At 41.2% G+C, this 26,284-nt stretch overlaps 2 protein-coding genes across 11 annotated transcripts in view; one reads left to right on the top strand and one right to left on the bottom strand.

Moving 5' to 3' along the window:
- Positions 1–21,162, bottom strand: part of KCNJ15 (potassium inwardly rectifying channel subfamily J member 15) — a 37,887-nt gene extending 16,725 nt beyond the window's left edge. The window contains exons 1-2 of one of the 10 annotated variants that reach the window (XM_080594540.1): positions 7,656–7,857; positions 7,399–7,549 (exon numbers count right to left, since the gene is read on the bottom strand). In XM_080594540.1, the coding sequence (XP_080450666.1) occupies positions 7,399–7,454 (56 nt within the window). In that variant the 5' untranslated portion in view covers positions 7,455–7,549; positions 7,656–7,857. Of the gene's footprint in view, positions 1–7,398; positions 7,550–7,582; positions 7,615–7,655; positions 7,887–8,227; positions 8,252–17,469; positions 17,707–20,704 lie in introns of those variants that run through there. The other 9 variants (XM_080594533.1, XM_080594546.1, XM_080594541.1 and 6 more) reach the window with 9 other exon arrangements.
- The window catches only part of LOC308187701 (uncharacterized protein), a gene marked incomplete at its 3' end in the record, with an annotated part of 34,395 nt that extends 9,137 nt beyond the window's left edge, over positions 1–25,258 (top strand). Inside the window, exon 2 of the mRNA XM_080575907.1 lies at positions 24,508–25,258. Coding sequence (XP_080432033.1) covers positions 24,566–25,258 — 693 coding nt within the window. The 5' untranslated portion in view covers positions 24,508–24,565. The remainder of the gene's footprint in view (positions 1–24,507) is intronic.
- Between the last annotated feature and the right edge of the window lie 1,026 nt (positions 25,259–26,284).

The raw sequence follows: 26,284 nt of genomic DNA, 5'->3' as shown, positions 1-26,284 counted from the left end.
TCATGTTCACCTAGCAAGTAATATATCTGTGTTGCGTCATGCCTCACTTGCTGTTAGATTCGAAATCATTTTAAGCAGATCTAAAGTTTTCCTGTTCTTTGTTCAGCTCACTGCAAAGCATATTGTCGACCTACAGCATGATGATAAATAACATGATCAGATTATAAGATATGTTCTGCATCAGTATTGATAACAAGCGATTTGTTTTCTTGGAGGCACCCCTTCTTCAGGAAGGCTCCGACTACCACGCTTGTGAGGCCTTGGATGTTTCTTCTTTATCTACCAGTAAGTTTTGTCTGAAAGAAATTTGGATATTTGTTTTTCTTAAAATTTGCCTGGGAATTTGAGATAACTAGAAACCTCAATGTGAGACACTAGTTCTGATTTGGCTGCCAAACATGTACAAAACTGAACCACTGGAAAAGGTACATACACTGTAAGATCAGTTATTGGACTCCCTAGGCTGAATTCCTCTCTGTTCACTTTAGAAATCTAAAAGATTTCTGTCTAGTTAGTCCTCTAAATTACTAGAATCAATGGAGAAAGCTTGACACCTCCACCCAGCAAGTCTATCCCTTCTTTCTCTATTCCTGGACATGCCCATCTCCCTGCAGTGCCTGAAGATCTGAGACCAGATCTCTAACTTTTAGACAGCTGAGATTTACCTTGTCCTTGCACCTGCATAGCAAGTCCAGTGCTTCTGAGAGGTGGCAATTTTATTGCTTGTATGGAAATCAACTGTTCCAGCATACGTGAAGGTACACCCACACTTCCTGGTAGCACCAGGCTTACGTATGTAAATTGTATCACATATGTGTATACCTCAACAAGGAATATCCTAAAGAAATATATGTTAATCTGACCCATACTGATGAAAACTTGAGGGTTAAATCCTATGACAGATGTGTGGTGTGGAATCCAGTGTAAGATTAAATAACTTGGTGTACTTTTCCATCATACATATAGTTTAGTGTCCTGGTTCCAGTTAGGACAGAGTTAAGTAGCTCATAGTAGCTGGTAGGGTGCTATGTTTTGGATTAGGATGAGAAGAGCGCTGATAACATGCTGATGTTTTAATTGTTGCAGAGCAGTGTTTACACCAGGCCAAGGACTTTTCGGCTTCTTGCTCTGTCCTGCCAGCGAGCAGGCTGGGGGTGCAGCAGGAGCTGGGAGGGGACAGACCCAGGACAGCTGACCCAAACTGGCCAAAGGGGTATTCCATACCATCTGACGTCATGCTAAACAATATATAGGGGTGGCTGGCCGGGGTGGGGGGGCCGGCTGCTCGGGAATAGGCTGGGCATCGGTCAGCGGGTGGTGAGCAATTGCATTGTGCATCACTTGTTTTCTTACACATTATTATTGTTAATACTATTACCATTATCACTATTATTATTATTATTGTTATTATTATTTTCCTGTCTTAATAAACTGTCTTTATCTCAACTCACAGGCTTCACTTTCCCGTTTCTCTCCCCCCATCCCAGAGAGGGAGGGGGGAGGGTGAGCGAACGGCTGTGTGGTGTTTAGCTGCCAGCCGGGTTAAACCACAACATTTAGTTATCATAAAAGAATGTATGTTATGTACTGAAATAGATGAACAAGGTTCTTCTGTAAAAAGCAAACTATCCAGGACACTGAAACAAGGCACAGGGATATGTCAGCTCTGTTTTACAGGTTCTTGCCAATGACATTCTGCACCATATGTCAAGTTGCTTGTCCATGTCATCAACATATACACTGTCACCACAACCCTTACCAAAGTAAAGAATCATCCTGCTTGTGCTTCAAAGGGCTTCCTCATGTGTAATGTTTTTACATACGCACCTCCAAAAATGATTTCTGGGTCTCCCTGCAAACAATCTATATCCCACATCTATTTCAGCTCTGCTTTTTCACACCCACTAATGTCCTGCATCTTTTTCACCACTGCTTCTTTCAAAGGTTCCTCTTTTCACAGTGCTGATCAAATCTGCCCCTGCTTTTCACCATGCCTAAACACCCGTTCAGCAAGATAGAACTAGTAATCAGCTGAAGAAGAAAAGAAGACTAAGCCAGAGCCATTCAGTGACATGTCATGTCTTCAGGTGAGCAAAGCTGAAGAATAGGGCTAATTTATTTCTGTTAATAGCATCTGTAGTTTTGGGAACACAGCAAATTCTGAAACTTTGACCATTGTTTTCTTCTGAAGCTGGGGAATGGGAAGCTGATCCTCATCCAAAGAATTTTGTGGATTCCAGTGTTAATGTTTAAGTTCATATAGTATTATTAGTAACATGCTTAAATTAGTTTCTAGTGAGAACACAAAGGTCATTGACTTCTGTGACACTTTCAGTCTTTATTCAGCAGCATGGGTGGTTCAAAAGTTTCTTAAGATCATTTAGATTAATCAGAAGCAAAAGCTTTTCCTTGATTGTCTAATCATTATTTACAAGATCTAAACAAGTAATGTAGCATTTAAAGACCCCCCCCCACACACACACACTCACACACTCCTTATGTTTTAACTATTTGCAAACCAGAAATGCATCTGCAAAGGCAGAACCCTGCACCTAGATGCAGTAGGAGGATACATCACTGGGATCATTCTGCTGGACTGTTTTCTTGGACCTTGGCACATAAACATTATAAAATAGTCTTAAAATATTATATGTTCCTTATCACCTGAGACCTTACCTAGGGGAGGGAGATTTACTACCAATAAATACTATTCTGAGTCATGGTCAAGGCCCAGCTATGATCATTTCATTCTGACAGAAAAAGAAATCAACACTAAATTTTTGATATTCTTCTTCCAAATATATATATAGCAGCTACATATAATATATATACATATACACATATATTATATGTAGCTGCTACAATAGAACAGACCAGGAATGAACTGGACCAGGTACTTGTTAAAACCTGGGGTGAACCACCCATAATGTTGTGGCCTGTACTGAGGAAAGGGAGTGAGGTTTGTAGTCTTAAACTTGTTGACAGAATTAACTCAAGAAGACCAAAGGTAGGAGATACATTATTAAGATTCCTGGCAGTATGACAGACCCTTAAACCTGTAAAAATCTAACTGAAATACAACATAATCCTCTGAATTTTGCTTGTTGAAATCTGTCTCACAAATGAAACCAAACAAATCTTAACTTGGAGCTCATGGTGAGATGCCACCAGCTGAAGAACCTCTACAGTTCTCATAGCAGTATTAAAAGGCACAGTGCAAACAAGAACCAGACCTGAAACCTTTTGTTTGCCCATTATACATAGATATAAATTGCACTGTTAGTTTTCCCACACCTGCCTTAGTCGTGTTCATTCACCTCTAGTCTTCTGGAAGCATTTTACACTGCAGGTTATTTCAGTCTTTGACTCTTTCTTATGCCTTGACAAGAGATTTTCGCACCTTTTACTTAGCATATTTCACAACGTAGTCCACATATTGAAGGCCAGCACCCATGAGCTGATGTTCACTATGTTAATTTATAACTCATAAATGGAGTCTCTTATGACAGATGCCTTTCTACCTAGTCTTAGATAAAGAGGGGTTATAATTTAAAAACAGAAGACCAGGAACAGGCAAGAGACCAACCACCATGTACCACAGAGGCCACTGAGTGTGCCTGTTAATGAGGCCCAATGCAGCAATAAAATAAAATGCAGCCTTAAAAGACTCTATTTTTTTTTCATCTTAGGCTTTTGCATGTTCAAGAATGTTTTGTCATTTGCCTAATAAAATGAATCATATTTGCAAGTGGTCTGTATCACCCAAACACCTCCTCAAATGTGCTGATTACCTTCAGTGTTTGAAATAAGCCCAGCCTTGCTCAAATGCTGTGAAAGTTGCAGAAAGCACACCTTTTACCCATTGCTGCACTAGCTGTAGTTTGGCTGTTTATTGTGGAGAGAGGGGACTGTTGATTGGTTTGGTGTTTAAGTGTTTGAGGAAGGAAACTTTCAGGAAACGTTATTGCTGGATAAGGCAGCAGGAAACTGAAGCCTGTTTGCTTGGGTGAGAGGCAGGAGGGGGGTTCAGAAGAGGACAGCTGGCATGAAAGTTAGCAAGAGTAAGGGCAGGAACAAGGGCAGGAAGCTTTGAGTAGGATAATCACTAGGCACAAGACAAAGGGGCATTTAGGGAGAATGTTACAGATGATCAGAAATATACAGAAACATTTTTTGGTTGAAATTTTCCTTGGAAAATTTACTTAATGATCAAAATTTTTCAAACAAATATTTCATTTATTTGTTTGTTTGTTTGTTTATTGTCAGACTGTGCAATCCAAGTAAGGAAAAGGGGACATTTTCATCATACTAAATTTTCTGCTCTTCATCATTTTATGCTAATAATGTGCCTGTTAAGTCATCTAAATATGTGTACCATTTCCTATATTGCTTCATTACTGATTACAGTAATTTATTCAACAGACAAACGTATTTATCATATAGCCTCAATTCAAAAGTGCTAATTTTAGATAAGGAAAAGTTCAAAGTGTAGAACTAGAGAGGTATCCTGTAAGCTATGATCTAACTAAGAGTGAATCACCTCAGTTAAAGAAATGGAGATTAAATTAATCTAATCAGGCCATACTGTTGTTCCAGTTAAAACTTATTTTACCTTATCACTTTTGATTTACAAAAGAAAGGTGGCATACCTAGCATCTCTAAGCATGGACAAATCTAGCTGACAATCTCCATGAGAAAAACAAACCAGAAAGGAGTCAAATGAGGTTTTAAAAGCTACTAAGCTTCAGTTCCCAAGCTTTAGACTTCTCCACCTTAAGAGCTAGCTAAAATGCAGTATGCCCTCAAGGTCAAATTTCAGGGGCTAGTTTGAACCTAGTGGAATAAAGACATCTCTTAAGCAAAAAGCTCTCCTGGGAAGCAACAGAAAGGCAGCCCTCTCCTATACCTTGGCAGACACAACACAGGGAGGGCAGGGGATTTGTGAATATCAAAATGTATAGATCAAAATGAATCACTGTAAAATGGAAGGATGGTGTCACCGGCCACTGACACCTGCAAAGTGGGACAGATCTCCTGAGTGTGGAGGCCAAGGGACTTCTCAAGCCTTGGTGACTAAAAACTTGCAAGGCTTTTCAGTATCACCAAGGGTGTCCAGCAGACAGACAAATTCTGCGTAACACCATGATACTTCCCTGAGATACATGATGGGTCCAACCTGTGTCCCAGCAGTCTGGTTTCAGCCTTTCACCATAGACAGCCCAAGGACTGCAAAGGGCTCTGTTAGAAGATGGGATTTGCCAAAAACTTTTCTCCACTCAGGTAAAAATGACTGCAGATATATTTTCCCAAAAGCGTGATAATACTTAGAGCACTCATGTTGATTCTTGTTCCCTTTCTGCCTAATCATGACCCCTAACTTCCCATGAACCTCAGAGATTGCTAGTCATACAAAGACGATTTCATACTCTTAGGAGGTGAGAAAGATGTTGTGGTTACTACTTGCCATTTTTCTTCCTTCCTCCAGTCCAATTAGTAATGTATCCACTGATTTTGGCTGCTATCCATGTGCATTTCACACCATTCAGGATAAATAGACTTAGAATGAGCAGGCAGTTCAATTAATTTACAGCCAATACAAGAGAGCTGCCTGTTTGAACTGTGCCCTGTTTATTCCAAGAGCATGTACACGCTTAATGCCAAGCTATTTACCATGTTAATGAAACAAATACATTGAGTGCTAAAGAGAGCCTCAAGCCTGTAGTAACTCATTCAGGTAAGTCATTTCCAAGGAGTTAGGGACAGCTAAGCAGGAAGGTAGCTTTCAGACATTTTACATTCAACATTTAATGAATCTGTTTGGACTGAAATGTTTGATTTTAACTGTTTGATGTTCCAGCCAACGTTTTTTGTTTTTTTTTTTCTTTTTTTTTTCTAATGTTTATATACACAGGAGATCCAACAAAGTAAAGAGTTTTTAGCTTCATAAATTGGAAAAAAAAAAAAAAAAAAAGTCACCCTATAATCAGTTTTGGTTTTCCTGGAAGCAAAGAGAATCAAAATTTATTTCAAAACTTTCTGAGGTTGAGCATGCAAAACAGTTAAGTTTCTGTTTTTCTTGGCCCCTCACAAGAGTACCATCTGGTACTTCACAGCTTTGGTCTCTACCTGTTCCCAAAGAACACAGCCTGTCCGTGTGAACTGTGCGTCTTAGGAGAAAGAAACAGGAGAGGAGGAGAGAATAATATTCCAGACTGCTTTAATGAAATCTGGACAAACAGAAATTTCAGCTCCAATCAGGGCTGTGGGTTGATGACTTGTTTGTTTCATTGCATGAGGAGCCAGGATAAAAAAGAACTATTTGTTTTCATTTGAAACTCTATAAAAAGTAACAGAACTGAAGTATTGTATGTACACTGGAAGACTGAAGCCCAAGTCATCTGCTGCTGTTTTTGTCTCTAGGCCATGCCTCATTTACCAGGGTGAAATTCTTGGGGAAGTTTTTGGTCTCGTCTACACTCCACTCTACAAAAGCAATGCCAGTTTGTACTGTACAACCAGCTGCACTAAGTTACTTTTCAGGCTTGTTTCCCCCCTTCTATAAACTGATTATTAGAGAGTGCAGAGAGCATAGTGACATTTTACAACAAAGGAAATAAAAAAGACATTTCTGTAATAGCAAGTTGCCCCCTTTCCCTCTCAGTTTTGAAAGAAGAAATCACAGCTAACAATAACACAGGAGAATACAGACAAAAGGTTTGGCAGTTAGGTACTCAGGCACTGTGATCAGAAAGACCCTAGCAATGCTTCTATCTGCAATACAGCTAAAGGCAAGTGAGGAAACAAGGCTAGCTGAAAAGTAATGTAGACACTCCTGGTTTACAAAGGAAAGATAGCTTTGTTGCTTTTTGCAGTCAGCAAGTCATGGAGGAAAAAAAAAAAAAAAAGGAACTTATCTGTAAATTTCTTTAAAGCATGATCTCTATGAGAAAATAAAAAGGGAGGCAAAAACAAGCTACACTGAAGGAGAAGGGAATTTGCACCACAGCTCGGACTCTGATTACTGAGGATAAGCCAAACCTGTTGTAAACAAGTAATGTGAATACACATGCAAAAGTTGGAAGAAAATGCATAATGTTCTCCAACTCAGACATGTTTACATTCCTTATACCTACCACAGAAAACTTACATAATCTTTTCTTATAAAGATAGGTAACAGGGACTGGATAAAGTTCTAAGCAAATTTTCCCAGTATGTCAAGTAAAACTGATTTCTGCATTGAAAAATGAACAGTGACTGAAAGACATGTCTTTAAGAGCCCCCAAAGTGCTATATGTTTCTTTAAGAAAAAGTCTCTGACAAGCAAACATTTACAAAGATAGATCCAGGATCTGTCCCCCTCCCCAGCACACAAAAATATCAGCCACACACATTACAAACCTCACATTCAGTAGTTTGCACCAGTGGAAAGACCAAACCATGACAGCTTTTGCCATATCATCGCTAAACTGCTGTATCTCAAAGTTCACAAGAAGGAATAAGCTTATAAACAGATTTTTCTTTTACAGCCAGTTTCTAAATCCTTAAATTACTAAAATAAGAAAGAAATAGGAAAATAACCTACTCATTAGCTTTCAGTTCCGCAGTTTCCAAAAAACATGTAAAGCATGTATGTATTTTTGACAAATACCTCTTACCTGTAAAAGAGCAATGTTCAGATTCCTTACTAGATGTTATCGTCATGACAAGTCAAACAATCTTTTTTTATAAAAGGTTGGCTGTCTTTTCAATAAAGCACATGTACACGGTTAAAAAAAAAAAAAAAAAAAAAAAAAACACCCTCAGAGAGTCTCCCTTCCCTCACTGTCAGTCAAAAACAAGTTGGAATAAGTCTGAGTTGGAATTACCTGAATAAAGAGACTGGAGAGAGAGAGGGAGGAGAGGGAGGGAGGGGGAAAGAGAGAGAGGAAAAAAAAAAGTCTGAGAGGAGACTCAGTGATGTCAGCAGTATGTCTTAAGGAAATCTACAGCTGAGCCCGGCAAACCTTATAACTACATAGCACTCGACACCCAGTTACGTGGTAAGCAAATACCTGCTTAAGAGGAAACTGATGTACTTTTACAGAACGTCAGTTAATCTTTGAAGAAACTTTAGCCAAGCTGATCAAAGTCCCTTAAAGGCCTTATTGCCTAAATAAATAAGGTTACAAGTGGTTGTATAACATTAAGAAAAGAGTAAGAAAAATTAAAAGTCAACATTATTGATTACCCCTTTCCTGCTGGCAAAAGCGAGTTTGAAACTCATCTGAAACACGTTTGTACCATGGTTGTAACACACAGAGCTGTAGCAGCCACGGATGCAGTTGAAATCCCTGACCACCAAAGTTTCCAGTCTGTTTAGCCACTACGCTCTTCCTCTTTGATGACTTATTCTGGGTTGGCTTCAGTGTCTTTCTGCTCATATAAGATCAGATTCTAAAAACACAGATAGTGCAGATTGATTTGGGGGAAAGCTCTTACATCCTAGATATAGAAAACACAGGTAGTTCTGATAGGATTGGGGGAAAGCTGGACACCTTTAACACAGAGAGGAAGAGATGTGAGGGTTTTCCAGTCACAAAGCCTGTACGCTACCTTTGGTACCATGCCAGTATTCAACGGGATCCCCAGAGCTGAATGCAAACAGCAACAGTGAAAGGGGAGACACTACAGCACTAGAAAGACTAACATGGTTGTCCTTGGATACTATTCTGTGCCCATATTCCCAGAGATACTGCTTCCAGGAATTAGATATTTCAACAAGCTAGTCCAGCACAGCTGTAGTTCCGCATCACCCGCAAAGACATCCCATGGCCCAGCCATTGCTGGGTTGCCTTCACTTCTTTTTGCTCAGGGGAAAGGAGATCAGCACAAGGTGAGTGGATTACAAACAAAATCCTTCCCATCTCAGATTCATAGAGAAGACATTAACAAAAGTAAAATCTCTCCTTTCCTCAACAGAATAGGTAAACAGACATTTAAATGTCATTAACAGCCATGAATAATGTCATGATATGCAACCATAGGAAACTGGAGGCTGGAATCCTGCTGTCATGTGGTAAAGTATGTAGGCATTCAGGCAGTGCCAGTAGGCAGCAGCTGTTTTGCATTTAAAAAGACAACAGTTAGATGTGATTTTTTTTTCTTTGCCAGAGACTAAAGAATTTCACACGACTTGGATTGTTCCCCAAATCCATGAACCTGTTGCACTGGTATCTCTTTCTCTATATTTACTATGAGGGAGATGGCAACAGCTCCTATCAGTTTTCATTACAAAATAAATGCTTGTGAATATCTTTTTCTGCTTTCAGATAGGCTCTTCTATTTGCAGAGCCCTCTAAAATGTCATGGATGAACACCTATACTAGAAATTCTTTTTCACCATCCAATTACATTATGTTTAGCTGTAACTGAATTTGCATTATTAAAACTCCCCAACTGCAACTTTCTTTTTCTTTCTTCTGGCAAAGTTTGAGAACCTGCCCAAATCATAGCTGATTATGGATACTCTAATGTGCTAGTCCCCTAGTCCCACACATCTCCCAAATCAGCATCCACAGCAACACGGCACGTGTGAAATCAGCTGTAGTGTAAGGGATCATTAGGAGAGGTTAATACTGGGATATGCTCAGAATGAAGCTTTTCACATTTTGTGCAAACACACCACAGTTCAGGTTTTAATTACTGTGCTGTTTTGCTAATACCCTATGGATCCCTATCACATTCCAGAAGACAGAGCAGTGGGACAAAGGGATAAAATTTAAGTTGTATATGCATTTCTCAGTTTTGCACATTTGACTTGAAAATGGCAATACCTTTCTTTGAACATAATTTTCCATTCATTTAGCAGAGAGCCCATGAGAGACTGGGGGTCTTAACAGGACATGACAAATACAAAACCTCTCTCTGAGGAAGCTATGGTGAAGCTTCAGGAGATGACTGAGTTGATCTCACTGCTAATGTGCATAAGAAGTAGTCTTCCAACTTCCCATTCCCCACTTTCCTTCTGCTTTAACTGTGCTGTTCCTTACCAGTAAGCATCCAGAAGGGGAGAGGAAGAACAGGACACAGGTTGCCATAACCTAGCTGCCTGGCAATAGCTGCCTGTGCTCAGCCCTTACTTGCCCTTTGTTACAAGCAAAATATCTTAAACAAGCTTCATTTCTCCTTGGGTGACCACAGGCTCCTGGGTTGTTCCCACACCGCTGCTTAGGCAAGCTAAACCCCTGGAGAAGTTAGTTTGTTAGTTCATGCCCTCCAAAATGTGTAAACTCACATGTTGTTTCTTCAGCTTTACCTCAGTGCTAAAGTCCATAAGCCTGGGCCTTACAGTAAGAGGTAAGTGTTCAAAAGTTTGGACTAGATAAGTTGAAATACTTATCCAAACTTACTCGATCAATAAAGCTGAGAAGGATGTCCCAAGATGACAAGAGGTTTGCTTGGGGCATTTTCAGCTCTTATGTTGGCTTTGTGTAGAGTGAAGTTAGGAAAAGAGACAATAAAACTAGAATCCCTGGTAGAAAAAGTTAGTCCTATGCATCAGACCTGTTACTCCAACTTATCTTGAATCCAAAAGTCAATTCTTTTACTGAAAAAGTGCTCTGGACTTCTCAATTGTTCAGTGCCCTCAGGACATAAGCATGTGCCCACCAGGCATGAGGAAAACCACAGTGACACTTCAAGTCTTACCTATTTTTCTCAGGATCAAGAAAATAAAAAAAATTTGCAGTTGCTGTGAACTCCAAATTCATGAGATAAAAAAAAAAATCATGTGCATCATATAAATAAAGAAACATAGAATCAATGTGTTGGGTTGGAAGGGATCTTAAAGATCAACTAGTTCCAACTCCCTGCTGTGGGCAGGGATGCCACCCACTAGACCAGGTTGCCCAAAGCCCCATCCAAAATGGCTTTGAACACCTCCAGGGATGGGGCATCCTCCAGGGATGGGGCAACCTGTTCCAGTGCCTCACCATCCCCACAGCAAAGAATTTCTTCCTAACATCTAGCATAAATCTCCCCTCATTTACTTTAAAACCATTCCACCTTGTCCTATCACTGTCTGCCTGAGCAAAAGTTGCTGTACAGAAAAACGTGTTGTTATATAAAACCAGACACCAGACTAGAAATGAACCTTGCACAAAATAAATTCAAGATGTCCTGAGCAAACATGTCACCTAAGAACAACTAAACACCTCTTTGTACTTTTATGCACCTAAATATCTGTGTAAAGCTAATACTTGTCTCCCTAGCCCAGATCTTCAGAAGCACCAAGGAGCACAGCTCCCAGAGAAATCACACTGGTGCCTAACATTATGGCATATGTGGTCCCCTCAGGACTCAGACTCCCACTGTAATATTGATATAATAGAACAGGCAAACCTTATAGCCATTTCATGACAATTAAAGTAAAGATAGGGAGGAAAAGCACAAAAATTTACCTCTTATAATAGTGCGTTTATTTTTAACGCACCTTCTAAATCAAAACAATTTGGTAAAATGTTCAATTCTGCTGGCTCAAGGCCAGAAGCATTCTGCCATGATTCATGGCACTCCTCATTCTGCAGCAATTTCAGTTCTGAAGCCCAAACACTGCTTTTATGTTTCAGTACTAAACTATTGGAACTTAATGTTTTCTGCATGTATCAGCTGGCTTTCCACCTTAATCTACACAAGCTATTTTTTCTATTTTTATTACAGGCTTTTGAAAAATTACATCAATAATACCAAGGCCTTCATTTAATAGAAGTGTTAACAAAAAGCTGGTTGGAATGCTGCCTAAATTGTCTATGGGCTCATTACTTCAAAATCTGTCTTGATTTGAAAGCAGATACTATAAAACCTATGCAGCAGAAACTATTCACATCATGCTAACAAAATGTAACACACAATGCAGAACTAAGCCCAAATACCATTTTCTCAAACATTATTTGAATTATACCTAGTCATTCAGTATGACACGCCTCCAGGACTAAAACTACCTCTGCTAAAAACTGGTAAAAAAATATACATTGCTGTGCACATGAAAGAATTTAATTAAAAAAGTAAGAAAGTAACACAAAATTTATTTTCTTATAACCTTATTAGAAGATCCCCTACAGCTAAAATTTTACTGACTTTCTTGCATGGAAATAGAAATCTATACTTTCCAAACCACAACACTTGAATACATGAAATCAAAAATATTTAATCTAAAACGAGATCTTGTTAAACACAGAGAAACCCTCTGTGTGAGAACTTTGCACTTTCTTTACTGTATGTTTAATTGTTTTAAAATAGTCTCCTTTTTTGGGCTATTTTTCTGGTGTGCGTTAGAGTATTTACTTGTAACTAACTCTAAACTGTGAATCAAACCTTTCGTCTGCTTCTTATTGACAGAGTTCTTGATAAAACAGACTTCACTACACATATTCCTCCAAATTAGTTAAAATTTTGGACCTGAAGGTGCTTTAGGAAATGCAGTTCTCCAAGCATGTAGATGCAAACAGGCACATGAAACTTCCCACTCCAAAGAAATCATTACCCATGTTCTCTCACTGCACGTGTGCATTGGTAGGACCCTTGATCGATATCTTTCTGTGTTCTTTCTTTTGTCACCCCTTTGTTGACATTGCAAGAGTGGCTGTACCAAGGAATTCGCAGCACATTACCTAGCCTGCCACAGTTTAAAGCAGTGGTGTGTGTACAAGCCCTCCACCATATGTTCTTTGCATTATGAAAGGTTGTGGCTGACAGTGTTGTTCCTAAGGGAAATTTATGCACATGAAAAGCATATAATTGGAACGGGATTTTATTCCACTTGACGAGTTTCACACGGAAGGATCTGGCTGAGAAGAGCCCAGCTCTGTTCTCAATGAAGCAAGCGGTGATCTTCTTGGAAACCGTGTTGCCGCAGCAGTTAGTGCTTTCAAAAGCTTCAACTTCAGCTCAAATAGCTTGGCTTTGTAAACAGAGCAATTGCTGAGATGTGGCTTATCTATTCACATTAGGGAAGGTGTTCTTTATCTGACTGGCTCAGGATTTCAGAGCCTCAGCAAGGCTGCTGTCAGGGTACAGAGAGAATTTTGATGGTGAACCTGATCTTCAACATTTAAGCTCCTGCTCAGAGGTGTTGCTTCTTGATGACAGAAGTACAGACATACTACTTTACCGCCCAAGATGTCAAAAGAATGACCAGGTGGTAGAAAGTTCTGGAGAAAAAAACACCCCCTGAGAAAAGCCACTCATTCCCATGCACTTTTGGCTGCATTCTCCCTGACTCTGGAAATGAGCCTCCTCTGGTTTTGGTTCTAGCCCAGAGACGGGACAGATTCATAAGCAGGAATTCAAATTCAAACTGACTTTCCACACACCAGAGTGAAAATGAAAACGGGCTTCAGAGCCAAGAGGGATCTATTTATTTATTTATTTATTTTAAATTCTCAGTCTGGTCAAGATGTTAGGAGCAGCCAAAATTCACCTCAGATTCCTGGAACCCAGCCACATGTCTTTGCTTTCTGATACTCTGTGGTGGGTGCATGTTTGGTTTGTTGCATTGTGAGCCAGCAGGACACTTAAATCTCTCTGTGGGAATAATCTGCTCATATTGCTGGTAGCACCCCAGCAGGCAACTATGCTTTCTGTACCACTTCCATACTCCTTCTTATAAGAGCAAGAGCAGACAGCTCTACAGGTCACTCTAATATAACACTGGTTTTGTTGCAATAGGAACAAATCCATAGTTGTGGAGAAGAATGCTCTGCAGCACTCAATTCTGGAAATTGTCCTCAGCTACAAGCAGGATTTCTGGCGTAAGAAATGACCAAGGGTTATGGTCCAGAATAGTTGCTCCAGGGAATTCTGGGAGAAGCAGGGCTGGAAGCAGTCAGTGGCAAGAACCATTGACCACTAGAAAAGGAAGATACTTCCTCTGATCTAACATTTTCCTCCACATCATCCAGGATGGTCAGTCCCCCTGGTGTTCCTGTGGCTTCTCCTCAAGCCATGATTCTGGGGTGTATGAATTTTAGTAGTTACAGTTAGAGCCACTCTGATGACCAGAAATCCTTCTGGGAAATGTTGGAAAGCCCCAGCTTTTCAGCCATTGGATCCCTTCCTTCTATTGATGTGTTTTCTATGGCATGAAGAACATTCCTCAGCCAAAGAAAAACTCACATGTTCGACATATCATTGCTATGTCCCATCACATATCTTCAAGATCACATCTCAGACAACAGAAAGGGGAAGAGACATCTCTCCCAGTCAGGTTTCAGTTACTTAGGGTCACTGAATCTAGAAAGTCCACTGTGAATTCTCCTCCATGAAGACACAATCTCTAATTGTCAAACACATTTCTTAGCACTGACAGTCTGGGTTAGAATCCAGCAGCTGGGTTAGTTTTTTCCTCACCTTTGAAACTCAGCAATGTTTTAATGGAACTCCCCTTTGGAGCAACTTAAGTTTTTTTGTTTGTTTGTTTTTTTAATTGGAATTTTATTTTCATGAGCAGCAATAAGGGCTGTGTGAGAATACCCATTTTGGACTTCCTCTTACTGAAATTCTTTGAGCTGTATAAACCTGGAACTATGTGGGACAAAAATATGGCAGTACTATTACCAGCTTCGGATGCCCAGGCTAGATGACCTCTCAGGAAACAGTATGAAAAAGGCAGGCCAAATTAAAAGAGTGTTTTTGTGCATTTAAATGAGTCTTCCTGGAAAATAACTTTTGGCTGACTGAAAAGAACTGAAATGTGTGGTTTGCCAGACTTTATCAAAGGGGATTATGAGTTGAGCCTACAGACAACTATTGAGGTTGACAGAACCTACAACACTACTGGAAGTGCACAAAAGAGGGTAATAAAGGGAAGGGTACAGAGTTTGAGGTACAGAGTTGTATGTACAAAGACTATCCCCAGGCTTATTCTGTCCAACATAGATCATGGCATTTCTACTACAAAAAAGATTAGGGAAATCATTTTCCAAGAGCAAAGTGCAAACATTTGTCCAGACAGTGCTAAACAGACTCAATTTTAAGATCAAATTTTGTAGAAAGCAGAGTAGTCATTATTTATCTACTGAATGCAGCTTTGAGAGCAAGACATATAATTCCATGATATTGCACTGGAAGAAAATGATTGCTTCAAGACAAGAAGATGGCACGGGAGTGCTGGCCACACCCATTGTCGCTGTGATTTCACCATAGTTTCCATTGTAACCTCCTATTTTCATATACCATAAGCATTGCAAAATGCTGACCTTTGGGGCTGCATTTTTCCATTCTTGCTACCTGCCCCAAAGGTGAATTCTTTCGTAAAGTCTAAGCAAAATCTTTTCAGGGACCACGGCTATTACTTTTTGGCTGTTGTCACGACAGCTTGCCTGGGGCAGATTGTATAGCAACTGCTTTGTTCCTCTGAGCTACAATAAATCCTACCATCCATCATGTAAAGCAGAAAATTAGAAGCACAGAAAACAATTCAGAGCTCTCCTGATTTTAGTGTTTGCAAGTTTTGGCTGTTTAGGCTTGCAAATGGCAACAGATAAAGAGAAGAGAGATTGAATGGGGAGATACTGACCTGAGCAGAAGCTTCTTTTAATGAGAACTGTTGACACTATCATATTCATATCGGAAAGTTATAGTCTTCAGGAACTCTTGTGTTACAGAGACAACTATTGACTAGTGTTAGGTAAGGCCTTCAAAACATGGCAACATAACAGGAAACAATCTATTTTGTCACTTTGAGTATCTCCTGCTTGGCATACTTGCTTTTCTCAAGCTAATTGTTAAGAAGTAAAAGGACGTATATTTCCACCCACTGCCATAAGTTAGCTGGTTTCCTAAAAGGTTAAGTAAGTCGGCACCAAGTGCATTAGATTCTCTACATTTCTCAAAAGCAGACTATTTGTAGGAGTGTTAAAATGTGGATATTGATACTGAACTGCAGGCATCAGTGCTTGAAAATGCTCTCTCAGGGCTTTAAAGACCACAGAGTGTGCATGAGAACAGAGATGATTAACAGCACCGAAAGCCAAAGACAATTCTGAAACAAAAGCCCATGTCTGCTATTAAGACAGCACCCAGGTGGCCTTATATAGCCCCACACATTCTCCTGATTTTATCATTCACGGAAAATATGTCTGAAAGATGCTGTACCAACAGGAAAAGCCAGTCTCCCTATAGGCCACAAAAAAGACTAGAGCTGTCCAAAGGTCTCTGGGAGTGCAAATATATCTGTTTCAGTAGTCCTAGTCCATGAGGATGCACACTCCACAGCCTGCAGCTTTATTTGGTGCCAAGTGGCAGGCAGAGAAAATTTGGTCGCAATATGATCTTTTAACACTGCTGAGTAGTTCATTAATATTCAGATCTCAGTTCATCTCCTATGGACTGGTCTTACAGGGATTTCAACCACAGATTTCAAGACACAAACTGCATGAAAATCTGAAATAGGCTTTCTAGAAGCAAATAGGATGGCTTCAGTAAAACATAGACATGACCAAAGACAAGTTATGCTGAAGCTTTAATTTATGCATCAGCATTTTTGCAGGGAACCTGTCAAAATTTCTTTATATGCCTTCTTTTCCTACATCTTCCAGGATCTCAGCAGACAGCAGGAACTGAACAGCATTGCTGCTAGTTCCTTCATGGAATCCAGTTTAACTACTTCCCTGCACAAGGCACCAGCCCACTTTACTGAACCTATTCAGACCAGCCAGTTCAGTCCGTTTCTTGTTGAACTGACCTTGGCTGCATTTGCATGACTGTCTCTGACATTCTGTTATCTGTTTGATTTCTGCACTATTCCCACCGTCATAATCTTTTCAGGTTTAGCTGTTCCCATGCCTTGATTTCACCTTCTGCCCTCCTTCCAGTTTCTTCATTTGTCTTCAAATGATTTCACTTCACATCTGCTCTTGTTCCAGTTTCAGCCCTTTTGTGTCTGTTTATCTACTTTTGTTGACTATGTTATTCCGCCTATAAAGTCATACTGTTCATGCGCTGTCTGGATACATGTTACTTGACACTAAATGTTACTCTTTAATGCAATACTTTAAAATCTCAAGCACAACGAAATGGCTAGCAAAAAAATGAAGCTTACAAGTTATGCAAAATAATCTGCTTGTTCTATAACCTTCTTTTCCAAGCTGCAAATAATTTATCTACATGACAATCACTGACAAATAATTTCTCTAGTTTGGTATGGTATATGAGAATATCTGTCAGATATGCAATTGCACCTGCATATAGACCTTAATGCCAGGCAAACAATGGCTTTGTTCTCTAATACATCTGCTATATGTAATACCTGATTAAAAACAAAAAGAGGGATGTTGAATTCACACTGTTTTGTCATTCACTATTTTTTTTATCTGAAGTAATTTCTTAACCCCCATAAATCCTTTTGGCACTGTTGTGCAATATTTCAAGAACAGTTTTTATCAGTGCATTTATGTAGAACTCTCTGTGACTCTTCTACTTCTCATAACATACCTCAGTTGAATGCCATGATAAATCCAGAAGAAACAATGACACTCTTTTGCCTCCACTCTCCATAATTTTCCCATTACTGCTGGAGTAGATATCTGGAACACTGCAACATACCCTGATTTGAAATTATGCTGTATCTTCCACCTACTCTGCAGTTATCTGCAGCCTGTTGACGTTTTCATCAGGCCAATGAACTTATACCTCTGGATTGCTTGGAATGAAAGTAACTCTTTTCCTCAGGGTTCACACAGCAATTTTCTTTATTCAGCTACCTCATACCTCCACTTACTCCAGTATACTTTTCAGATTTTTTTTGCTGCCTTGGTAGAATTTGTTCTTCCAGATTCTAAAAGGCCAGTTGCGCTATTTATCTCTTCTTGCAAGGCATCTGCTTTTAACTCTTTCTTGGAGCAGAGTTTCCTGATGAAGGAACTGAGCTAATGCCCATTCAAGCATGTCTACTGTGTTTGCATTTCAGGATGGACTGCAAGCTTCTAAACCTCAGTACAGCAGGCTTCAAAATATTCCCTCCATATTATTTCACCCCACACTTTTGTGGTATATGGTTCGCTTTTTTATTTTTTTTAAACTAATTTCTGCTATCATTGACCCAAATGTATTTCCACAGAAATTCACCTTTAGCATACTGCTCTTGTGCCTCATTTTCTGGATCCTCCTTTAGATTTTTCTCTGCCTGTCCAGCCTTGGGGTGATTTGCTAATTTTCTGCAAGATACTTTCACTTCTTTTGTTTTCCTTTAGAATTTGATTGTTTACATTTTCCCAACATTGCCCTGGTTTATTGCTTGTCTATACTGCTTTTAACTATGTGTACTGTCCAATAATTTCCTTTATTTTTTTTTTGTATTGCTTCCTCAAATATTTCCCAGATGATCTGTAGTGAGATTTCTTCACCACTGCAAATCAGTAACCTGCAATGTCACCCAAAAATGCCCTAGAGGACTGCCTCCAAGAGCTATCCTTTAGCATAGTCCTGTACTTGTTGGACACAGGAAGTTGGAGGTGCTTTCCACAGGAGAACAGAAGCAGAAAAGCACTCTGTACTGATTGAATCTATAAGGTTTCCACTGAATAACGTCAACATGTTGCTACTGAGCCAGGTGTAGATGAGGGACACAGACTGCAGGCAGGCAGCTCAAAGAGCCACACAGGTGAGTCTGCTTCTGAGGACAGCTTTGATTTCCCATCTGATTGCTGAAGACTTGCTCACTTTGGACAGCAAAAGGACAACACTCGACAGTCAACATCTGGTCCTGGCCATTCAGTGGGCCCTGACGTGGCTTTCCATCTTGCTGGACAAAACAGGCTGGCCAAAAAGGCACCCACTCTGTCCAGAAGAACACTGTGAGCCACTCTGATTTTTATGGAGCTTGGCCATCAGGCCTAACCCATGGAAATCGCTCTGGATTTCCAATAAGTTGAATCTCCAGGAATCTGGAGCTATCAAAATGGAGCGAGACAATTTAATTCCAGCATTGGCAAAACAGTATTTGGACTCAGCACATTACAAGATGTCCTGCCAGTTCTGGTTTTGGGCACACACTCTAAAGCAGGTGAATCCTTCCTGATTTGTAGTTCCACAGCAAATAAAGCATTTCACAGAGCTCCAGCAAAGATGAAACTAGCTGGCTGCTAGAAAAAGAGGGCCAAGAGAAGTGGTCCATTTCAGAAGAACTACCATACTTGCTGCCAGTGGTTTCTGAAATGAAAGCCAATTAAGTTAACTGTAGTCTATATCTATATCTGCATTGAGATATGCACCTGTGTGTAAAACATAAATTTGTATGTACACACTCATGCTAGATAATATATGTATTTTGTGTGTATGTGTGCACATGGAAGCAGAGGTGCTTTCTACAAATGAACTGGTCACACTTGCCATGGTAGACCAGACACATCTTCAACTCCTGTGACCCCAGATACCATGGTGCTGGAGAAGGAAGGGGTCCTTTGTTCCTCCCAGGTTTCTGGAGCTAATTCACTTCAGACTCTCTCATTTTTACGTCTCTGCTTCTGACTCATTTGCCAATCAAAGTATATCTCTATCTCCCTCACTTTTTTACCATCATGTTAAGAGTAGGACAAGTTTTGTGGACTTTGGCAACTGAGTCATAAAAAATGAACCTCAAGAGCTTTGTTATACAATAAAGAGGGTTGGGCTGGATGGTGTTGCCAAACTTTAAAAAGCTTCTGTAAAAATGTACATTTTTTTGTAGTGCTACAAAGCCCATATTTACCTAATAGACTGTGGAAAGTCTAAAGGAGCTTCTACAAAATTTCTTGTAAATAATATTTGTTTTAAGAATTGATATGCATGCCAAAAAAAATATACTGCATTTATCAGCTTGGAACTATTACAATCTTTTTGGTAAATAATATCCTGTTTTCTGAAAAGCCTAAAATGTGTATCTAATCCAATTGTGTCACCTCTCATTTCCTTCAAAGACGGGGAAAAAGGCAAAGCTAAGTCTGAAATTCTGTTTTGAATTAACTGCCACTTTATCTCTAAGCGACTTCTTTGTGCAAAGCTGTTACTGCAAATACTGTTTCAGAGATCATTCAGTCATCTCCGACCCCTGCAATGCATAACTACAAGGTAGTGAATGCTATCAGCACTATCATCTTGCACTTATGCAGGGCTTCTCATCCAAAGTGTTCCAGCTTCTTGCAGAGGGATCCTCTTGCTGGGGACCAGCTGCACCCTTCAGGGACTGGTTCATAGTGTGGATGTGACAGGTAGAGTAACTGGGTTGTAGGAAGTCAGACACTTTGACTCCACTTTAATGTGACGTGACTAAAGCAAATAACACTCTCTAAGGTGAAAACCAGTAGCAAGTGCTCCATAGTGTCATACAGCCATTGAAAGCAGGAAATGAAGAATATCTTGGGTGTTATTCTCTATTCCATTCATCTCTTTTTACATCTCTCTAGCAGTATGAAGAGACCTAAGTGTAAGAAGGGTTCAGACCCTCTAATAGAGAATGCTAGACTACAAAGGATACTTGCATAGAGAGACTTGGTTATCCCAGTCGTAATAGCACCAATTCTAGTCAGGACAATCCAGTGTGGTAAAAGCTTGAATACTTAAATTGGGTTGATTAAAAACACAATTAATTTTCTTCATTAGACTAAAGTCAATTTAAACTCATTACACTATTCCTTGTTGTCAGTCATTCCAGCCCCTCTCTCTCTCCACTCAGCCATGCACCCACAAATACCTTTCCATACCAGTCCATTTACTCCTGGTCCCTCCTCCTTGTCTTACTCAGCAAACAGGATCTCCTCTTCTTGAAGGCATCTCTTGATTGCACTGGCAGTCAGCTGCTGAGGGCTGAGAAGCTCATCTCACCTTTGTTCTGCCCAGCTCTGTTATTTCTTCTAGTCAGACTTGTTCCCTACTGGTCCTGTAGCTTTTTTGCTCTCAGCTGCTGGAGAAGGTTGAGGTGGTGAATCGGAGAGCAAAGAAGAAAGAAGAGAATTTATACTTTGGTATTTTGGAAGCTGGAATCCAGGGAGAAGCTTAAGAACGTGACTTGAGGCCAAAATGCTTGGCTCTCCAGTTACAGAGCAGAGCTAGGCAGGTTTATTCCTATCGTAACATTGTGGCCCATGTCTTGTCGAGAGCTGCCAGCATTGGTGAAGTGCAGAGGGTTCAGAGGAACCTCTCCTTCACTCGTCTCCTCTCTGCAGCACTGTGGGAGGGAAGGGATAACAGAAGAATTAGCAGCACAGTGAGAAATTTGTCAGAGATAGAGCAGTCTACTGTGGAACATAATACATAACACATTACGAGACCGTATGCCTGGAAGTTATTATGGGGACATCTGGAGGTTACGATTCCTCCTGTCACTGTCCTCCTCAACTGTCCTCCCTTTCCCTCATTCCAGCAGACTTGTGGCCCTGAAATTGTTAAATTGGTCTTTGACTACTATTTCATTTATCCCAGCTGCTGAGTTAGGAAAAAAAAAAAAGAAAAAAAAAAGCGGCAACTCACTGAAAACAGATGCTGCCTCTGTACTAAGCAGATAAATTAAATACATAAAGAATGGGTTGTGTATAATGTTGATTCTTTGTAAAGTTTTAGTGTTTTTATCCTTGATATTAAAATTCCAAGAACATTGTATAACTTTAGTTTTGATCCGTCTGGATTAGTGAAGTATATCATTGGCATTACTTATGAGTACTGTAAATTAAATGGACTAACAATTTACCACAGAAATTATAGTAAAGAGAACAACAACAACAACAACAAAAAAAAACAACACATCCATACAACATCCATAACTTTAATACATTGGAGTAAACCCCCCGCTCCCTCACCTGTGCACAGACCTGCATACACACAGATGCACAGGAACGTGGTTCCTCAAAAGGATGCTGGACTAAAGCCCTTCCAGTACACTCTCTCAGAGCTTGCTGGCTGTCCAACAGAGATGTATCCTACTATCTAGTTAGCTGAACTGAGACAAACACTCACCTTTCTTTCAGTACACTGCAATAGTCAAAGCTGATCCTAAAAATGAATAGTCATTCATTTTTTTGTTGGAAACACCTTATCAGTGTTTACAGTTCTATGGAAATGCAATGGCGTGCGTAACACAATAATATTGAAAACTCAAATGTGAAATGTCTGTGTTTTTCAGGTGTCAAATTTAACCAAATTATGATCTTTGAAACTGAGTCTACTTTTAGGAAAGACAGGCGGGGAGCTTGCGGTCTGCCAGGGCCAGCAGAATTTGGAATTTGGTTAAGTTTCAAGATTTTGTGCCTCAAGTTACATTAAGCAGAATATCTGTATGAAAGCATATTAGTGTCTGCATTGATGTATGCTGATTTTCATCTCAGCAGTAGGAAAAAAAATAAAAATTAAAAAAGAGGATTTGGCAGCAAAACCACTTTCAGACATAGTTAGGGAGATGTGAGTGGAATGAAAAGGAGCTAAGGTCAAAGTCAAAACATGACAAGTGCAGAATTTCATGCAGTACATGTTTATATAGGTTTCCATCCCCTTCTGTCTCCTTTGGCACTTGTGATAATCTTCCCCAGGCAGAAGCAAGCAATATGCCACAGACATCCTGGCAATCACTCCTTCTGGGCATCCAGGTTAGAGTAGCTGTTGGGTATGAGGGCAAGGGGTGGTGGGAGATTATCACTCCACAAGGCAACCACAGATACTGCTTAAGGATAGTCTATCTTTGTGATCTTTCTGTTGTATCTTCTGCATAGGACTTAGATGACTCAGTTATTGTTTTGCCCAGTCTCTGTGAGGAAAAAAATATCTAAATGTGCAGATGGGGAAAATGAAGTCTCTCACACTTGCCTCTCACAACAAAATTTGGGTAAGATCTGCCTTTGCACTGTTTTCCTCAGAAAAGAAAGCCCCATGCTAAAAGTCAGTCATTCAACTAGCTTTAATTTGCAGATAGGCACCTATTTTTCCATCTCAGCCAAAACACTGTTGTGCTTGTTGCTGATGTCAGAGACTTCAGAAAAGCCCCAATGAGCACCTTGTTGCACAGTCTGTAGTAAACCAGGGGTAAAGCAATAAGACAAAAACAGGAAACCTTGATCTCCAGATGAGCTGCAGCGATTTCTGAGATGTTGGAGTTCAAGATCCTGTGAGGAGGAAGCAGGGCAAAAAGTAGGACTGCACCCCTGGATTTCAAGAGATCTAACTTTGACCTATTCAGGAATCTAATTGGAGGAATCCCCTGGGACAGGGCCCTAGAGGGAAAGGGGGCACAGGAGACCTGTCTAATATTCATGTACTACTTCCGCCAAGCTCAGAGAAAGAAGCTGAGCAAGGAGGGCAGGAGACCTGCGTGCATGGGCAAGGAGCTCTTGGGAAAACTTAAACAGAAGAGGAAAGCATACATGATGTGGAAGAAGGGACAGACCACTTGTGTGGAATATTGGAATACTGTCAGAGAGTGCAGGGATGCAATGAGGAAGGCTAAGGCCTGTTTAGAATTAAATTTAGAAAGAGACATCAAGGACAGCAAGAAAGGCTTCTTCAGATTCATCAGCAGAAAAAGGAAGACTAGCAAAAATGTGGGTGTGCTGCTAAATGAGGTGGGTGCCTTGGTGACAGCAGATACAGAGAGGGCAGAGTTACTGGATGCCTTCTTTGCTTCAGTCTTCACTGCTAAGGTTAGCCCCCACTCAATGCCAAGCCAAGAAACAAGAGAAAAAATCTGGAGAGAGGAAGACTTTCCCCTATTTGAAGAGGATTGGGTTAGAGATTATTTAGGCAAGCTAGACACTCACAAATCTATGGGCCCTGATGGGATGCACCCAGGGGTACTAAGGGAGAGGGCGGTTTTGATTCCTAGGCCATCTTGAAGGTCTCTTACAACCTTAATGATTCTATGATGATTCAAAATAGTAGTATGGAAGCGATTACAGATGGCTAATTTCTTATATTAGTACTGAGTTTCTGTATCTTAGTAATTTTCTGTTATTACACGTAGCATTGTGTGGTAGGTACCATCCTATTCTTTATTATTATTATTTTTATTGCAACACAGTCATTTTGGTACATGGTAACTTCCATGTGCACCAGCCTGCTTACACCAGAAAGCACATGCGCAAAGCGCACATGGGAATTAGAGCTGAAGATGCAACTTGCTTCTGTTCTTTCCATAAAGGATAGAATGAAATTACCTCAAAACCAGTGTTAAAAATAAACCCAGGGCACAGGATGGGAGGTGGAGGGCAGTCCCTGTGGCCGAGGGACAGCCTTTCTCTCTGGCAAGCCAAATGGCCCAGGGGAGCCAGCCCCAAAAAAGAGGCCCTCAGCCCCCGCAACCCTCCTCCTTCTTCCATGTGAGGGCATCTTCCAGGCCACTCCCAAGACAGCCACCTTTGGCTATGCGTGGGCCACTCCATCACAGAGGCTTCCTGAGGTCACAGTGGCCACCACTGCCCCACCTTTGCTGCCAGGCCTATCAAACAGGACCCCTGCAGGTGACCCACCATTCGCTGAGCTTCTAGGCACTCTGACAGCCAACTTGTGTGGCAGGAAGAAGAGCCGAAGCAGCAAGGCGAGCAGCAGGCCTCCTTGGTGTGCGAGGACAGCAATGCAGTCCAAGGAAGCACTGAGAAGGAATGCACCTAACATGAAGGAGAAGTGTCATCGACAGAGGGGTAGTGCCTGCGGCACAACAGACACCAGTGCCCAAGGGAATTCTGGTGCACAGCCCACAGACACTTACAGGCGGTACCATTGGCACCGCAACGACGCGGGGAACAGGCCGCCCCCTCAGCCCTACAGCAACAGGGGGCCTGGGCCTTCCCAGTGGCACAATGGTGGCATTGGGCAAAGGCAGGAGCGTCAGCTGGACAGCCGTGGGGAGCAGAGGAGTGCCTGTCGTCCAGAACACAGTGTGGGACCCAGCCATGGCCGTAAAACAGACAGCAGCATCGAACCCAGGCACAGAAATGAACTGGACAGTGGCATGGGATCTAGGCATGGAACTGGACGACCCCCTGGTTCAGCACCCTGGCCTGAAAGCATTCCGAATGGAAGGCATCCTTTTTGGGCAGTCCCTGGCAAGGACTGGCTTGTCCTTCTGCCAAACACTGTGGAGCCCATGGAGCCAGATCCACCAGAAGATGTGGAGGAACCAATGGAACTGGATCCACCTCGGCCAGACCAGACCTCTGACTACCATGGCATGTCTTCGCTCTCTGCCACGCGAGCACACCAACTGCATCGCAGGAGTGCCCGGCAAGCTCCCTACTCGTCGCACAGGCTCCATCCCAAGCATTAGCTTGGGGCCGCCAAACACCATGGACATCCTGCAGGCTCACCTGCAAGGTGTCCCAGCAATAAAGAACTCTGTTGCCAATTCTCAGGGGTTGCATGAGTGCCTCTACAACTACCTGAATGGAAGGTGTGGGGAGCTAGGAGTCGGCACAGATAACTGATGATAGAACTAGAAGGAATGGCCTCAAGTTGCGCCAGGGGAGGTTTAGGTTAGAAATTAGGACACATTTCTTCTCAGGAAGAGTAGTGAGGCATTGGAACAGGTTGCCCAGTTAGGTGGTGGCATCACAGTCCCTGGGAGTGTTCAAGGAAAGGTTGGACGTGGTGCTTAGGGACATGGTTTAGTGGGTGATGGTCGTGGTAGGGGGATGGTTGGACCAGATGATCTTGAAGGTCTCTTCCAACCTTAATGATTCTATGATTCTACTCAGGTGTGACTCCTGTAAGGGACTTGGATGGCACCAGACTGCCAGATTTTAGGTGCTTGGCTCAAGTGGAATCCAAAAGTGTAATCTGTGACCTCGTGTACAGTGTGTTTTAGGTGTCCAAAACATCTTCCACTTAGATCTAGCTAATAGGAAACTATGAAAGCAAGCCTGTATCCAAAATTTAACCCTTGGGAACACAGACACTCAAAAGAACCTTTTTGCAGACTTCTTCTGAGCACAGACATATGCTTTCTTTGTGGGAACTAGGCCAGCCTTTTGCACTGATTGGAGATGGTGCCTATAGTTTTACCAACTATCAGCTGATACATTCTCTCCACCAACAGGTGGGACACCTGAATGGATATCCTCAGTACAGCAAGGCTCTCATTGGGGTTAGGCCCAGACCATGCAAAAGCAGTCTGCCTGGGGGAGCACCAAACCTGGGCTTCCACTCTCCTGCACAAGCTGGCTGTTGAAAAGAAAATTACCGTATGATAAATTAAGGCATCACAAGCTCATCTTATGAGGAAGTCTGATTTTGTCAGTGTGTAATAAGCATCCCCAATACACACTGACATTAATATTAACCTTGAGGTGGCATA

Source organism: Anser brachyrhynchus (assembly GCF_964034855.1).
Source record: "Anser brachyrhynchus genome assembly, chromosome: 1".
In the NCBI taxonomy this organism is placed as follows: domain Eukaryota; kingdom Metazoa; phylum Chordata; class Aves; order Anseriformes; family Anatidae; genus Anser; species Anser brachyrhynchus.
This window is presented reverse-complemented; position numbering and strand designations above follow the sequence as displayed.